This window comes from Oncorhynchus mykiss, chromosome 1, assembly GCF_013265735.2.
Source record: "Oncorhynchus mykiss isolate Arlee chromosome 1, USDA_OmykA_1.1, whole genome shotgun sequence".
In the NCBI taxonomy this organism is placed as follows: Eukaryota; Metazoa; Chordata; class Actinopteri; order Salmoniformes; family Salmonidae; genus Oncorhynchus; species Oncorhynchus mykiss.
The window spans coordinates 69,815,438-69,831,681 of record NC_048565.1 but is presented as its reverse complement, the minus strand read 5'-3'; the positions used below and the strand labels follow the sequence as shown (position 1 = coordinate 69,831,681).

The 16,244-nt window shown below is 45.8% G+C and overlaps 1 protein-coding gene across 5 annotated transcripts in view; it reads right to left on the bottom strand.

The window, feature by feature from the left end:
• Nucleotides 1-16,244, bottom strand: part of ltbp1 (latent transforming growth factor beta binding protein 1) — a 132,039-nt gene that overhangs the window by 71,358 nt on the left and 44,437 nt on the right. For all 5 annotated transcript variants that reach the window (XM_021610250.2, XM_021610266.2, XM_021610258.2 and 2 more), the window contains exons 6-9: nucleotides 12,388-12,591; nucleotides 11,880-12,178; nucleotides 8,500-8,599; nucleotides 149-232 (exon numbers count right to left, since the gene is read on the bottom strand). In XM_021610250.2, coding sequence (XP_021465925.2) covers nucleotides 149-232; nucleotides 8,500-8,599; nucleotides 11,880-12,178; nucleotides 12,388-12,591 — 687 coding nt within the window. The remainder of the gene's footprint in view (nucleotides 1-148; nucleotides 233-8,499; nucleotides 8,600-11,879; nucleotides 12,179-12,387; nucleotides 12,592-16,244) is intronic.

Genomic DNA, 16,244 nt, shown 5'->3' with positions numbered 1-16,244 from the left:
CTTCTTTAAGGCTCATTTCTCTTGGCGAAGCCCTCCGCCACGCTGAGAAAACAGACTTCTCTCTGCTCTCTGTGTGCGAAAACACAAGCCAAATAATGGCAGTGGTAGTCGTAGAGACGTTGAACAAGAGGTGGACCGCAGCTCTTACCTTGGCAGTGGGAGTTGTTGATGCGCTTGTATCCCTGGGGGCAGTCCATTGCGTGTCTTGATCCTCCTGCTGTCAGAGGAATAGCTGGAGAAGAGAGAGAGATATCTTATTTTTAGAGACATTTACATGACTCAGAAGAACATAGAGTATGTACGCTTCATTATCTCATAAGAACGCGTTTAATTGACTATGATACATAGGTTTTTCAAATGTACTTCTACTGATACTTTGGGGATTCCTCCTGACTTGATGGGAGTAGACAGCATTTGATGACGGATCCAGAATTGTTTAGGCAGAAGGAAGCCCACAGTATCTCTACTCTGCCCTGTTCAACACAAACATGATCCATCAACACCTAGTCAAAACCAGTGTTTCACCAACACATACACGTGCATACATGAACAAAACACACAATTGAGTTTAACACATTCAGGGGAAGTGCCATCTAAAAAAGTTTAAAAAAAAAAACATCCTCTCACTGTAAACTGTGTTTATTTTCAGCAAACTAATCATGTGTAAATATTTGTATGAACATAACAATATTCAACACCTGAGACATAAACTGAACAAGTTCCACAGACATGTGACTAACAGAAATGGAATAATGTGTCCCTGAACAAAGGGGGGGTCAAAATAAAAAGTAACAGTCAGTATCTGGTGTGGCCACCAGCTGCATTAAGTACTGCAGTGCATCTCCTCCTCAGGGACTACACCAGATTTGCCAGTTCTTGCACCATATTCTTCCACCAAGGCGCCTGCAAGTTCCCGGCTATTTCTTCACCCTCCAACGGGTCCCAGACGTGCTCAGTGGGATTGAAATTCGGGCTCTTCGCTGGCCATGGCAGAACACTGATATTCCTGTCTTGCAGGAAATCATGCACAGAACGAGCAGTATGGCTGGTGGCATTGTCATGCTGGTGGGTCATGTCAGTATGAGCATGCAGGAAGGGTACCACATGAGGGAGGAGGATGTCTTTCCTGTAACGCACAGTGTTGAGATTGTCTGCAATGACAACAAGCTCAGTCTGATGATGCTGTGACACACCGCTCCAGACCATGACGGACCCTCCACTTCCAAATCGATCCCGCTCCAGAGTACCAGCCTCAATGTAACGCTCATTCCTTCAACGATAAACGCGAATCCGACCATCACCCCTGGTGAGACAAAACCGCGACTCGTCAGTGAAGAGCACTTTTACCAGTCCTGTCTGGACCAGTGACGGTGGGTTTGTGCCCATAGGCGATGTTGTTGCCGGTGATGTCTGGTGAGGACCTGCCTTACAACAGGCCTACAAGCCCTCAGTCCAGCCTCTCTCAGCCTATTGCAGACAGTCTGAGCACTTATGGAGGGATTGTGCATTCCTGGTGTAACTCGGGAAGTTGTTGTTGCAATCCTGTACCTGTCCCGCAGGCGTGATGTTCGGATGTACCGATCCTGTGCAGGTGTTGTTACACGTGGTCAGCCACTGCGAGGACGATCAGCTGTCCGCCCTATCTCCCTGTAGCACTGTCTTAGGCGGCTCACAGTACGGACATTGCATTTTATTTGCCTTGGCCACATCTGCAGTCCTCATGCCTCTTTGCAGCATGCCTAAGGCACATTCATGCAGATGAGCAGGGACCCTGGGCATCTTTCTTTTGGTATTTTTCATAGTCAGTAGAAAGGCCTCTTTAGTGTCCTAAGTTGTCATAACTGTGACATTAATTGCCTACCGTCTGTAAGCTGTTAGCGTCTTAACGACCGTTCCACAGGTGCATGTTCATTAATTGTTTATGGTTCATTGAACAAGCATGGGAAACAGTGTTTAAACCCTTTCAATGAAGATCTGTGAAGTTATTTGAATGTTTACGAATGATCTTTTAAAGAGTCTTGAAAAATGGTTGTTTCATCCTTTACTGAGTTTATTACAGTTGATCAGTTTATCCTAATTTCAGGCTAGAGGTGACTTCAGGAAACCTGCCACGGATAACACCATCACACTTTTTTGGGATTGACGACAGGGTGCTTGAATCCTTCTTTTATCTCCATCACTAATTCATGGTACTATCCTCCTGACGCAGGCCTCTCAGTTTACTGCCATTGTCTGATAGCTGTTTGAGGACAAGAATAGTGATTTCAAGCTTACCTCGAGGGAAAATGAGATTCATGGCAAAAATAAAACATTGAATACAAAAGGAAACCTTGTTTGCTCCCATATGGGCTTTAGTTGCGTGCCAGCCCAAGCAACCATTATCATGAAGGAAAAAAATTAACAGGAAAATAAGGGCAAAAAAATCTGTCTCTCACATGGTGCACACATGCACGGCAACTGATCAAACCCATGAACAAACACTTGCTCTCCTGCATTCAACTCTCTTATCCCTGACCACTCAAACACCCTCTTACCTCCACTTCCAAATGCCAAACATCATGTAGCCATAATACACTAGATGGCATAAAGTATGTTGAAACCTGCTTGTTGAACATCTCATTCCAAAATCATGGAGTTCAATCAAATCTTATTGGTCACATACACATGGTTAGCAGATGTTATTGCGTGTGTAGTGAAATGCTTATGCTTCTAGATTCGCCAGAGCAGCAATACCTAACAGGTAATCTAACAATTACACAACAAAACCTAATACACACAATCTAGTGAAGGAATGGGATGAGAATATATAAGTATAAAATATATGGATGAGCAGAGACAGAGCGGCTAAGATACAATAGATAGTAAAAAATAGATAGTGAAGGATACAGTATACAGTATATACATAAGAGATGAGTAATGCGAGATATGTAAACATTCTTAAAGTGGCGTTATTAAAGTGACTAGTGTTCCATTTATTAAAGTGGCCAATGATATCAAGTCTGTGCTAGTGGTGACTGTTTCACAATCTGGTGGCCTTGACCGCACCACCCTCTGGAGAGCCCTGCGGTTGTGGGCATTGCAGTTGCCATACCAGACGGTGATACAGCCCGACAGGATGCTCTCAATTGTGCACCGGTAAAAGTTAGTGAGGGTTTTCAGTGACAAGCCACATTTTTTCAGCCTCCTGAGGTTGAAGAAGGCACTGTTGCGCCTTCTTCACCACACTGTCTGTGAGGGTGGACCATTTCAGTTTGTCTGTGATATGTACAACTTTTTACCTTCTCCACTGCTGTCCCGTCGATGTGGATAGGGGGTGCTCCCTTTGCTGTTTCTTGAAGTCCACAATCATCTCTTTTGTTTTGCTGACATTGAGTGAGAGGTTATTTTTTTACCTCCTCTCTGTAAGCCGTCTCGTCGTTGTTGGTAATCAAGCCTACCACTGTAGTGTCGTCTGCAAACTTGATGATTGAGTTGGAGGTGTGCATGGCCACACAGTCATGGGTGAACAGGGAGTACAGGAGAGGACTGAGAACGCACCCTTGTGGGGCCCCAGTGTTGAGGATCAGCGGGGTGGAGATGTTGTTTCCTACCCTCACCACCTGGGGGCAGCCCGTCAGGAAGTCCAGGACCCAGTTGACAGGGTGGGGTCGAGACCGAGGGTCTCAAGCGTAATGATGAGTTTGGACGGTACTATGGTGTTGAATGCTGAGCTGTAGCCAATGAACAGCATTCTTACATAGGTATTCCTCTTGTCCAGATGGGATAGGGCAGTGTGCAGTGTGATGACGATTGCATCGTCTGTGGATCTATTGGGGCGGTAAGCAAATTGGAATGGGTCTAGGGTAACAGGTAGGTTGAAGGTGATATGATCTCTGACTAGTCTCTCAAAGCACTTCGTGATTACAGAAGTGAGTGCTGTTGGGCGATAGTCATTTAGTTCAGGTACCTTAGCTTTCTTGGGAACAGGAACAATGGTGGCCATCTTGAAGCATGTGGGGACAGCAGACTGGGATTGATTGAATATGTCTGTAAACACACCAGCCAGCTGGTCTGCTCATGCTCAAGGGGACGCGGTAAGGGATGCAGTCTGGGCCAGCAGCCCTGCGAGGGTTAACAGGTTGAAATGTTTTACTCACGTTGGCCACGGAGAAGGAGAGCCCACAGTCCTTGGTAGCGGGCAGTGTCGGTGGCATTGTATTGTCCTCAAAGCCCGCAAAGTTGTTGTTTAATTTGTCTGGGAGCAAGACGTCGATGTCTGTGAAGGGGCTGGTTTTCTTTTTGTAATCCGTGAATGTCTGCAGACCCTGCCACATATGTCTTGTGTTTGAGCCGTTGAATTGCGACTCCACTTTGTCTCTATACTGACGCTTTGCTTGTTTGATTGACTAACTACACTGTCATGTTTCCAGTCGCCTTGCCATGATTAAATGCGGTGGTACGTGCTTTCAGTTTTGCACAAGTGCTGCCATCTATCCACAGTTTCTGCTTGGTCGCCCCTTAACAGCCTCCACTCTTCTAGGAAGGCTTTCCACTAGATGTTTGAACATTGCTGCAGGGAATTGCTTCCATTCAGCCACAAGAGCATTAGTGCGGTCGGGCACTGATGTTGGGCAATTAGGCCTGGCTCGCAGCCAGCGTTCCAATTTACACCAAAGGTGTTCGATGGGGTTGAGGTCAGGGCTCTTTGTGCACGGGGGCATTGTCATGCTGAAACAGGAAAGGACCTTCCCCAAACTGTAGCCACAAAGTTGGAAGCACAGAATCGTCTAGAACGTCATTGTATGCTGCAGTGTTAAGATTTCCCTTCACTGGAAACTAAGGGGCCTTGCCCGGACCATGAAAAACAGCACCAGACCATTATTCCTCCTCCACCAAATTATACAGTTGGCACTATGCATTCTGAAAGGTAGCGTTCTCCTGGTATCCCCCAAACCCAGATTTGTCCGTAGGACTGCCAGATGGTGAAGCGTGATTCATCACTCCAGAGAACTCGTTTCCACTGCTCCAGAGTCCAATGGCTTTACACAACTCCAGCCGACGCTTGGCATTGCGCATGGTGATCTTAGGCTTGTGTCCGGCTGCTCCGCCATTGAATCCCATTTCATGAAGTTCCAGACAAACAGTTATTGTGCTGACGTTGCTTCCAGAGGCAGTTTGGAACTCGGTAGTGAGTGTTGCATCTGAGGAAAGATGATTTTTACACGCTATGCACTTCAGCAGTTCCATACTGTGAGCTTGTGTGGCCTATCACTTCGCAGTTGAGCCATTGTTTCTCCTAGACATTTCCACTTATACAATAACAGCACTTACAGTTACAAAAATGTGATGAACTGACTTGTTGGAAAGTTGGCATCCTATGACGATGCCACGTTGAAAGTCACTGAGCTCTTCAGTATGGGCCATTCTACTGCCAATGTTTGTCTATGGAGATTGCATGGCAGTGTGCTCAATTTTATAGACCTGTCAGAAACGGGTGTGGCTGAAATAGCCAAATCTATTAATTTAAAGGGGTGTCCACATACTTTTGTGTATTTAATTTCCAAAGGTTGACATTAATTGCTTTCATTGTAAAAACTAAACGAATGGAGCCAATATCTGACAGAGGGCTGACAGAGGAAGAGAGCTTTAGGGCACAGTCAGAGTCCTCAAAGTGGAACCATTAAACTGCATTTCCCATGGTACTGGCTCAGAATAAATCTAGCCATTTCAAAGCTGAGGTGTGATCTCAAATGGAGACTTTACTCAGTCTGGAGCTTATGCATTATGCCAACTCTGTTGCAAAACGTTTCTTAAACAGAATGAAACGGGGAGGGACCTACCTGAATTTGTCCAAAAGAAACTTGTTTTAGTTGCACAAATGTTTGGACTAATGATTCCACCCTGCTTAAGGTAAGAAGGGGGGATATAGAACTACTGTGGCAGACGGAAGTACTGTTGGAGGGCTTTTCAGACCCGGTAACAGGGTGGCACCCAAGTACCTGAAAGCAGATTGCTCGCTTGCTTAACAGGGAACAAGGCTATGTTTGTTAGCGTGTAAGCCAATTTATTTACCAGTTACAACTGTCTCCGGGGCACAATGGAGCAGTTCACACAGGACCCGCACATAAATGCTAACCTCACTCCCCTGGCATTCCTGACTTCCAACACAGCCAGACATTACACTGTGCCTTTGTACCTTCCAATAACAGGAGCCTTTGGGAACAAACTGGTGAAGAACTATAGGTTTTGTTCCATGTGGAAACCAGAGAAGCATTGGGAAAATAAAATGTGACTGGATGTGTGGTGATTTCTGAACATGAAAGAGTCTACCTGTTAGGTAGGACAGGAGTACAAACTAAACAAGTTAAACTCTATTTTCAGGCCCAACAGGGAAAAGGCTCCCTGACAGAAAATTAGGTGATGAACTGATTAACTAAATAAGCTTTCATAAGATTAATGATCAAAGCATAATGATTTAATCTGCAAAGTGCGGTGAGGGTGCAGAGTACTTTGATGCCTGTCTGATTGAGGCAGACAAATCTAATAGTATTCTTCTGGGCTACAAATTATTTTATGAATTCTTATTGAGTACAACAGGGTTGCTCAACTGCCGGCCTGCGGCTGATTTGATTTAGCCCCCCCCAGTTTTCTGAGTAGGGGGGGGGGGGGGGTACACGTGCGTATATATTTTCTGAGTACGCGTATATGTAACTGGTGTGAAATGGCTAGCTAGTTAGCGGGGTGCGTGCTACCGGCGTTTCAATCGGTGACATCACTCGCTCTGAGACCTTTGAAGTAGTTGTTCTGGCCACGGCTTTTGTGGAGCGATAGGTTATGATGCTTCGATGGTGTTAGTTGTTGATTTGTGCAGAGGGTCCCTGTTTTGAGCCCAGGTAGGGGCGAGGAGATGGATGGAAGCAAAACTGTTACATATGCAAATGTAAGCAAGGTTTGAAATTATGTTTTTGTCACATATTACACCTGTTTGGGCTTCTAGCGGTAAATTTGCAGTCACAAATGATTTAGAATTATGTTCCAGCCCCATGATCACCCGCTATAAAAAACAATTAACCCGCAGCTGAATCTAGTTGATGATCCGTGGAGTACAAGCTATTCAGGTGAAGATATCCATCTCCCTCCAGTTAAATGATGAAAACACATATTTCCAACCACATCCCACCCCCATCTCCTCCCACCATCCCCTGTCCCCCAATCTCTCATAGACCCAATAGCTTTGGCATGAAGGAAACAAAGATAATTCTAGAGAGTTCTTTAAGCAGCACTCTGGGGAGGTTGTTGGAATGGCCAAATGCTCACAAGGGCCTAAACCTTCCCCAGCCGTCTCCACTGGGTAACAACTAGCTAAAATAGCCCAGGAAGAGAAAGACAGGACAGCCACGTGGGAACTCAGACTACTGGCATGGAGACACCCAGGCTTGTTTCTTGAACAGATCTCTTCTCAAAATAAACCTACAGGGCCAAAAGCAGACCACCTTTTTTTATCTGGGTAAACACAGGGGTCATTTAATGTTCTCAACTTAACACAGTGTTCCTGAAATACAAGTCTAAGAGTAGTATTGAAGATAGGCTAGCAGTGCCTAAAGAGCAGCTGCTCTGAAATGACTGGGCTGGACATTTGAAGTAGCTTGGCTACATTATGTAACGTGCCTATGGTGTTGAGAGAAAGGCTGTGTCATGTTTTTGAAACCAGACCTCCACATTTCTGTCCTAGCATTTTTTTTAGCATTCTAGCATAGTTCAAACGTTCCAGAACTATAAACACAAGAAAGGGAAAGATCAAGATAATGTGTCTAGGTTTTCGTCTGGGTCTATACAAATGAAGTTATTTCCAAATATGGATGAAACACGGCAATGTTGTAATGCTCATCTGGGGGTAAGAGAGTGAACAGTTTTCACCACTCTTAAAATAAAGTTATTAGAGGATTACCATGAGGTGAGTCAGTGGACTAGACCCAGGGGTCCAGTTATTGGAACATTACTGTGGGTCTGGGTCTGTTCAGCACATTCACACTCGCGTGTCTTCACAAAATTCATCTGTTTCCCTCAACTCCCCCACCCACCCTTCCTTCATACCCCCCCTTCATACCCCTCCTTTGTCATTCTCAAGCTGTAAAAAACTATTTTCCCATTTTTTGGCAGAAGCTGGGTTCCAACGTGTTGATTGTCTCGACACAAAAACTCCCTTTCTTGGATGCAGTTACGAAGTGAGAAACTGCACATGCCAGTAAACTGCTTCCACAGTGCCAGTAAAGTGTATTACCTGATTTATCTTCAACTACTGTGTCTCAGCAGCAAATAGCCACACAGTATTCACATAGCTGAGACAAATTTCAAACGGGCTGAGATGTCCTTATTTGGGTGTACAGTTCATCTGTCTCTGTCTCGCTCTATGTCTATCCCATGACAGTCTCTCTCACTCCCCATTTCTCATATGACAAAGTTCAACCACTATAATCTACACCAGTCAAAGAGTGTTACTTGTTTTACACTGGTACTTACATGGTTTTGGGCACTTCTGGCATTTGTGGAACCCCCAGGATGTTCCGATGCTCTGACAGCATTCTTCCTGCTTGCTGAGACCAGGGAGGGCCTTGCCACACTGACATTTAGAAGAGAGTGTGTAGGAGAATGAGAATGAGGAAGAGAGGAGAGAACCACAGACAGAAAGGAACAGCAGGAGGAGAGATTAAGAGGGTGAATTCAGTATTTTCAGAAGGAAAACAAACTCATTCCACTTTTTATTTCCCCAAAAATATTTGATGCACAGGGTCGCAGATGTAGTTGCAGTGTACAGTGAAATACTTAAGCTCCAACAGCGCAGGTGTGAAGGAAACAATAAAAGCAACAATAATAATAAATACATATATACAACTGTGACAATGATACATATAAATGTCCATTGGAAGGCCTCCCGAGTGGTGCATCGCAATGCTAAAGGCGTCAGTACAGATCTGGGTTCAATCCCGACGCGACCGGGAAACCCATAAGGCGGAGCACATTTGGCCCAGCGTCGTCCGGGTTAAGGGAGGGTTTGGCTGGCTGGGATGTCCTTGTCCCATCACGCTCTAGCGACTCCTGTGGCGGGCCGGGCACATGCACGTTGACAAGGTCGCCGGTTGGACGGTGTTTCCTTCAACACATTGGTGCAGCTGGGTTAAGCGAGCAGTGTGGCAAGAAGCAGTGTGGCAAGAAGCAGTGCAGCTTGGCTGGGTCGTGTTTCGGAGGACGCATGGCTCTCGATCTTCGCCTCTCCCGAGTCCGTACGGGAGTTACAGCAATGGGACAAGACTGAAACTACCAATTGGATATCACGAAATTGGGGAGAAAAGGGGGGGGGGGAACATGTCCATTGGCGGGTCCAAAGGGAAAACAGCGGAGACAGTGGAGGCAGGAGGAGCAGATAGCTGACTAGTGGTGGCTATTCAGCAGCCTGATGGTCTGGGGGTAGAAGCTATTGGCCAGTCTGATAGTTTTAGCCATGAAGCTCCTGTACAGCCCTCAAATGAGTGATGGAACACCTGGTTCTGTTGGTGTCCTGGATGGCAAGCAGTGCGCACCCAATGGTGCATTCGGGCTGGACATTCTGTTGTTACTTGAAGTAGCTTGGCTACATTATGTAACTTGCCTATGGTGTTGAGAGAAAGGCGGTGTCGTGTTTTTGAAACCAGACTTCCAATTTTTTTTGTTAGCATTCTAGCATAGTTCTAATGTTCCCGAACTATAAACAAAAAAAGGGAAAGATCAAGATAATGTGTCTAGGGTTTAGCCTGGGTCTGTACAAATGAAGTTATTTCCAAATATGGATGAAGCACAGCTGAGCATAAAACCCTCTGTAGTGCCTTGCGGTCAGCGGCCGTGGAGTTCCCGGCTGTGATGCAGCCCGACAGTATGCTCTCGATGGTGCTCCTGTAGAACACTGTGAGGGCCCTCGGGGACAAGATTCATTTCTTCAGCCTCCTGAGGTTAAAGAGTCGCAGTCGTGCCTTCTTCACCACGGTGTCCTTGTAGTTTGACCATTTCAGCTCCTTAGAGATGTGTACACAGAGGAATTAAACATTCTTTACCGCCCCGTTGATGAGGATGGGGTCGTGCCCAGCTTGGTTCGTCCTGAAGTCCACAATCAGCTCCTTTGTTTTTCTGATGTTGAGGAAGAGGCTGTTTACCTGGCACCACACCGTCAGAGTGCCTACCTCCTCCCTGTAGGCCGTCTCGTCGTTGTTGGTGATCAGGCCGGTCGTGTCATCAGCGGACTGTCAGGAAGTCCAGGACCCAGTTGCATAGTGAGGAGTTCAGTCCCAGGGCTGTGAGGTTTGTGGTGAGCTTAAAGGGCACTATGGTATTGAAGGCCGAGCTGTAGTGCAACCGCCTCCTCACATATGCATTCCTCTTGTCTAGGTGAGTGCAGTGTGCAGTGCAACAGCCTCCTCACATATGCATTCCTCTTGTCTAGGTGAGTGCAGTGTGCAGTGCAACAGCCTCCTCACATATGCATTCCTCTTGTCTAGGTGAGTGCAGTGTGCAGTGCAACAGCCTCCTCACATATGCATTCCTCTTGTCTAGGTGAGTGCAGTGTGCAGTGCAATAGCGGTTGAGTTGTCCGTGGATCTGTCGGGCGGTAGGCGAATTGGAGAAGCTCGTGTGTGTCAGGGTGGGAGGAGGTGATGTAGTGTTTGACTAGCCTCTCGAAGCCCTTCATAATGACGGAAGTGAGTGCTACGGGTCAGTAGTCATTCAATTAATTTCCCTTTCTTGGGCACGGCGATGATAGTGGACATCTTGAAGCAGGTGGGGATAACGGCCTGAGTTAGAGAGAGATTGAAAATGTCCAAAAACACCACAGCTAGCTGGTCTGCACATTCTCGGAAGGCGCGGCTCGGGATGCCGTCTGGGCCGGCAGCCATTGCGAGGGTTGCGACCGTAAGCACGTAGCCCTCATTGTCCTCAGAGGCTCTCCTCGGCAGCTCAGACTCGTTTGGCTCGAAGTGTGAGAAAAAGGTGTTTAGCTCGTCGGGTACGTACAGCATTGGTGTCTGCGACATGACTGGCTTTCTTTTTGTAATCCGTGATCGTTAGAAGCCACTCCAACATACGTATCCGACCCGCTGAATTGCTCCTCCACTTGGCTGGCTGAAGGAAAAAAGCTGCACAATAATGCCTCACGACACGGGCTTGTGTGCTTCAGCATTACACAATACCCTTCTGTCACCCCAACTCCAACTCTCAGACAGAACAGTTCTATTATAGAACAACATCCCGTCGTCCAGCCTCCCTCAGATCGACGCACACTGATAAGGGAACAGTCCTCAGCGCCTCGCCTGCTGATGGAGCCTTATCACCACAATGTCAATCTGACTGCAAAATGTAAACCAAATTGAATGGTGATCTGAAGTGGATAAGATGGGCGAGGTGCCAATACTGCTAATAACTTTGGATGTATTAAAGCACTGACATGAGTTATGGGGCTATTTCTAGATGGGGAAAGTTGTTTGGTGTTGATGGCATCTTTATTCTCGGAGTATAAAGGCCAGCAGACTGAAAAATGGCTCTCCAGGCTCTACACCTGGATTGATTTAAATGGAGTCACGTTTGTTTTTGTCCTCTAAACACACATCAATTTCGATTAGCGTAGATTAGTTTGATGGACAAACAGCTCCTTTGATTGTGTTTTTTCAAATGCGAAGAATGATCAATGGCTGGCATTGAAGCAGAACTCATTACCTTGTTTATCCGCAAAGCCAGCCAATATCTCTTTCTCTCCCACATATTTCCACTCTCTTTCTCCAATCCCCACCTTTCCCCCTGTCCTTCTCTGATCTGTCTTCCAATATTCTCACTCTGCACTCTCAACACTTCCAGATTCCCCCCTGTCCCTCTCTGACCTGTGTGCCGGTGGTCTCCTGGAAGCAGCGTCCCAGCTGGCTCTTGGAGGAGACGGGCTGGTACTGGGGGACGTAGCTCTGCTGGTTGGGGTAGATGATGTTGTGTCCCTGCTGCTGGATCTTCTGTCTGCTGTCTGAGTGGTGGTAGGTGTAGTGGGACTGGGTCTGGGAGTGGCCATTCTGCCCATTGCCTTTCACCTTCTGCCCATTGGCATCCAGCTGGGAGACCTGATGGATCTGCACCGAGGCCTCCGGAGGATGCTTCACATGGATGTTCACGATGCTGGGGGCATATTTCACTGGGGGAGACGAGGTAAAAAAGGATACATGGGGTGAAAGTTATTGAAAAGAGCAAGTTAATGTTCTATGACTGCACTTTAGATGTACACTTATTGGATACTCCTTCGTATTTCTACCTATATGCCCTTGGATAAAAATGAACAAAATGTTAAATAAATATATATTTTTAAAACTGAACATGTATTTGAACTCAGTCCCTCCATCTTACCAGGGTTCTGTCCATTGCTGAAGGTGAGAGGCAGAGTGTGAGTGGAGTGAATCTGGGATGTCTGCTGCTGCCCTTTCTGGCGCTGCTGCCCATTCCCATTCTGAACAGGCATCTGGCAGAACTTCCCCATGTAGGTAGCCGGGCACTGACACTTGTCCCTGGCACTGCACTTCCCTCCATTCATGCAGGGCAGATGGCATACCACTAAAAAACACAAAGAACGTGAAGTTCAGCCAGCTGTGCCCACAGGTGACAGCGATCCCAATGACATTCCCCACACACAGCCACACACACACACACACACACACACACACACTTTACAGCAGTTTATTGTTGGAAAAAAGATTTAACTCGGAGGCTGATCTATCTTTAAATAAACAGCAAGTAGACAAAACAACCATTGTTTACGAACTTTGTTTGACATTTCATGATGAGTTACCTTCCAATATTATTTTCTTCTCTGATTTCACCCACCCACCCACCCACACACACACACACACACACACGCCACGGACCTCCTCAAGGAAGTTTGTGCTTTGGCACAACAAGATATGGAGCAGGAATCTCGAGCTGCAACATTAAGAGTCATGATGGATCCATCCAGACCCAGGAGAACAAAGCCTGTGTTGTTCAGCCATTGTTCACATCTTTATCATTGTCTTCCAGAGTTCGACGACTTTACACACTCAGGTCAGTGTCCAAGCACTGCCCGACTCCCCCACCATCAATATTCATCACAAAGATGCAAGGAGGTGGATGGCAAATGATCCATTCCGCTTGGAGACCGCATAATTCCTCAGCAAATCTGGCTTAATTGAGGAGCCTGTAATGTATTCAGCCCTAGGGTTCGTTTTCCATCATAACAGTCATCAAGACCTCAGCCCGGTTCTGAGGGAGACCTCAGGCCCAGATAAGGCTACTTGAGGCTAAGACCCAAACCACATGACAGAGGTGTGCACAGGAAAGTATTACACTGGGAGTTCAAGGTCTTTACTGTAAATACCTTACTGTTGGTACAGCAATTGAGTAAGTGCCATTCTTCTTTTGTATTCTCTCTTAACCCATCATTCACACCTAAAGTCTCACTTTTCTCTTTCTCTCGCTCTTCCTCTTCCTCGGTCTCAGAGGTGTCAGTCACTCAAGGCTTATTCATCCACAAAGGAATTTCCTTCATAGCTCCAGCTAGTCTTCACGCGCACCGCACACGCCAACACACTACTCACCTCCGCTAACCATGCACCGCAAGCCAGATAAAAACTTTAAAAACTACATAAAACTATACAAAATATAGCCAGGAGCCTGCTAGCAGACAGAGTGTGGAGCATGTGTGTATTGGATTCCGTTGCCTAGTCCTCACTTTTGTCTCCCCAGAGTCACCCAGAAATATACGCAGTTAGCTGATCGTCGACCTGGGGGGGGGGGGGGGGGGGGGGGGGGGATATTACTGACACTCAACCACCCTGTCTGCTTCCATTCCCCCCAATGGGAATACCTGCTGCCTATGAGGTATATCTTGGCTGCCTGGGTCTGTCGTCCTTTCTACAAGTGCAGGAATCTCCTCAGCAAACCACGAGTCAATTGCTCAATTGAGCGAGAGGGAACTAGTAATCACCCTCTTCTGGCACTCCATTACAAGTTGTAGGAAAGCATGTCAAACACAGCTGAAATTCCTGGAAGGTGTAATGTGTTATACTGTTCCACACATACAGGAAATTTAATCACATGCTTTTCAGGTCTTTAGAGGCAATCTTAGCCTTGCACTAGTGTTCAAATTGAAAGGCTGTTTCAAATTCATTGTAGAGAAAGTTAAACATGTTCCATCTATAATAACATTCCTACCGTAGCTAAAAAGAAAGAGTCTGATTCTTTGTCCTGTGGCCTATAGGTCGTGTTCAGTGCCTCCCAGTCACTACTGTACTGTACACATATTGCATCCATGTATTTTGTTTAATTTAGTGTGTTTTCCCTAAAAAGGGACAAGCACAGTTTGGTAGGATTTGCAGTGTTGAAACATAATGGCAGAGGTAATACATCTGCCTTTCCCCAACCCTCTCATTATGGTGACAACAAGACTGCTCCCAAACCTCACATCCCCGCTGCCTCTGATTCTCTCTGGCCCTGCCACACACTGCTGTTTGAAGTCCTCTCTCCAGTCCCTGCCAAGCCTGACCCATGTCATTACCATGCAGCTGGTGGCATTAGGAGCATCAGGTGATTTCCTGTTTGATGTGCAAAAGCATCTCAGGGACTACGGGTTATTATTCACATATCTGGAAGAGACAGGATCCATGTAAAATGTGCTTTGAGAGGGTGTAATTGGCCAATCCAATCACATCCGCCGAATACAAAAGGTATTGGCCTAACATTGGAATGCTTACTGACAAGACCTTAACCAATACAAATAAGTGTTAAGAAAGTACTAAATCATTGACTAAATAAAGTGAAATAAACAAATAGAAAAATAACAATTAAAGAGCGACAATAAAATAACAGTAACGAGGCTATATACAGGGGGTACCGGTACAGAGACAATGTGCGGGGGCACTGGTTAGTCGAGGTAGTTGAGGTAATATGTACATGTAGGTAGAGGTAAAGTGGTTGACAAACCGTTTGCCACACGTAGCAAGACTGGTCATTTAAACAAAGCAGAAGCTATACATGATAATCATTGGTTTGATGGAATCTTCATCAAACCATATTGGAGGAGTACGTATGGCCATACATATTTCCTGACCACGTGACCTGACCAGGAACAACTCTCGGTTCTATGGATGAGGTTTATCAGGTTCAAGTTAGTTTGCTTGTCATATACACATGATATACACTCAGTGGACAGTTTATTAGGTACACCACCCGTTTATGAAAATGATTTGAGTCACGTGGCCGTGGCTTGCTATATACTGTAAAGTAGACAGACAGGCATCGAGGCATTCAGTTAATGTTCAATTGAACGTTAGAATGGGCAAGACGAGTGACCTCGAGCGTGGTATGATTAGGGCTGAGGCACTCATTACATTTTGTCAGCCGGTGATTGTCAAGCAAATAACTGCCGGTCTCAAGGTAATTGATCGTTAATTAACCTCTTGGGTAGGGGGCAGTATTTTCACATCCGGATGAAAAGTGTGCCCAAAGTAAACTGCCTGTTATTCAGGCCTAGAAGCTAGGATTCCAGGTGAAGCTGATTGAGAGAATGCCAAGAGTGTGCAAAGCTGTCATCAAGGCAACGGGTGGCTACTTTGAAGAATCTCAAATATAAAATATATTTTGATTTGGTTAACACTTTTTTTGGCTACTACATGATTCCATATGTGTTATTTCATAGTTTTGATGTCTTCACTATTATTCTACAATGTAGAAAATTGTAAAAAATAAAGAAAAACCCTTGAATGAGTAGGTGTGTCCAAACTTTTGACTGAAACTGTATATACTAGGCGGTGTCAGAGGAAGGCCCCAGAAATGGTCAAAGACTCCAGTCACCCAAGTAATAGATAGTTCTCTCTGCTACCGCACGGCAAGCGGTACTGGAGCGCCAAGTCTAGGTCCAAAAGGCTCCTTAACAGCTTCTACCCCCAAACCATGAGACTGCTGAACAATTAATCAAATGGCCACCTGGGCTATTTACATTTACACTGCTGCTACTCGCTGTTATTATCTATACATAGTCACTTCAGGCGTACCTACATGTACAAATTACCTCGACTAACCTATACCCCTGCACATTGACTCGGTACCGGTACGCCCTGTACATAGCCTTGTTATTGTAATTTTATTGTGTTACTTTTTATTTTATTTTTTACCTTAGTTTATTTAGTAAATATTTTCTTAACTCTATTTCTTGAACTGCATTGTTGGTTAGG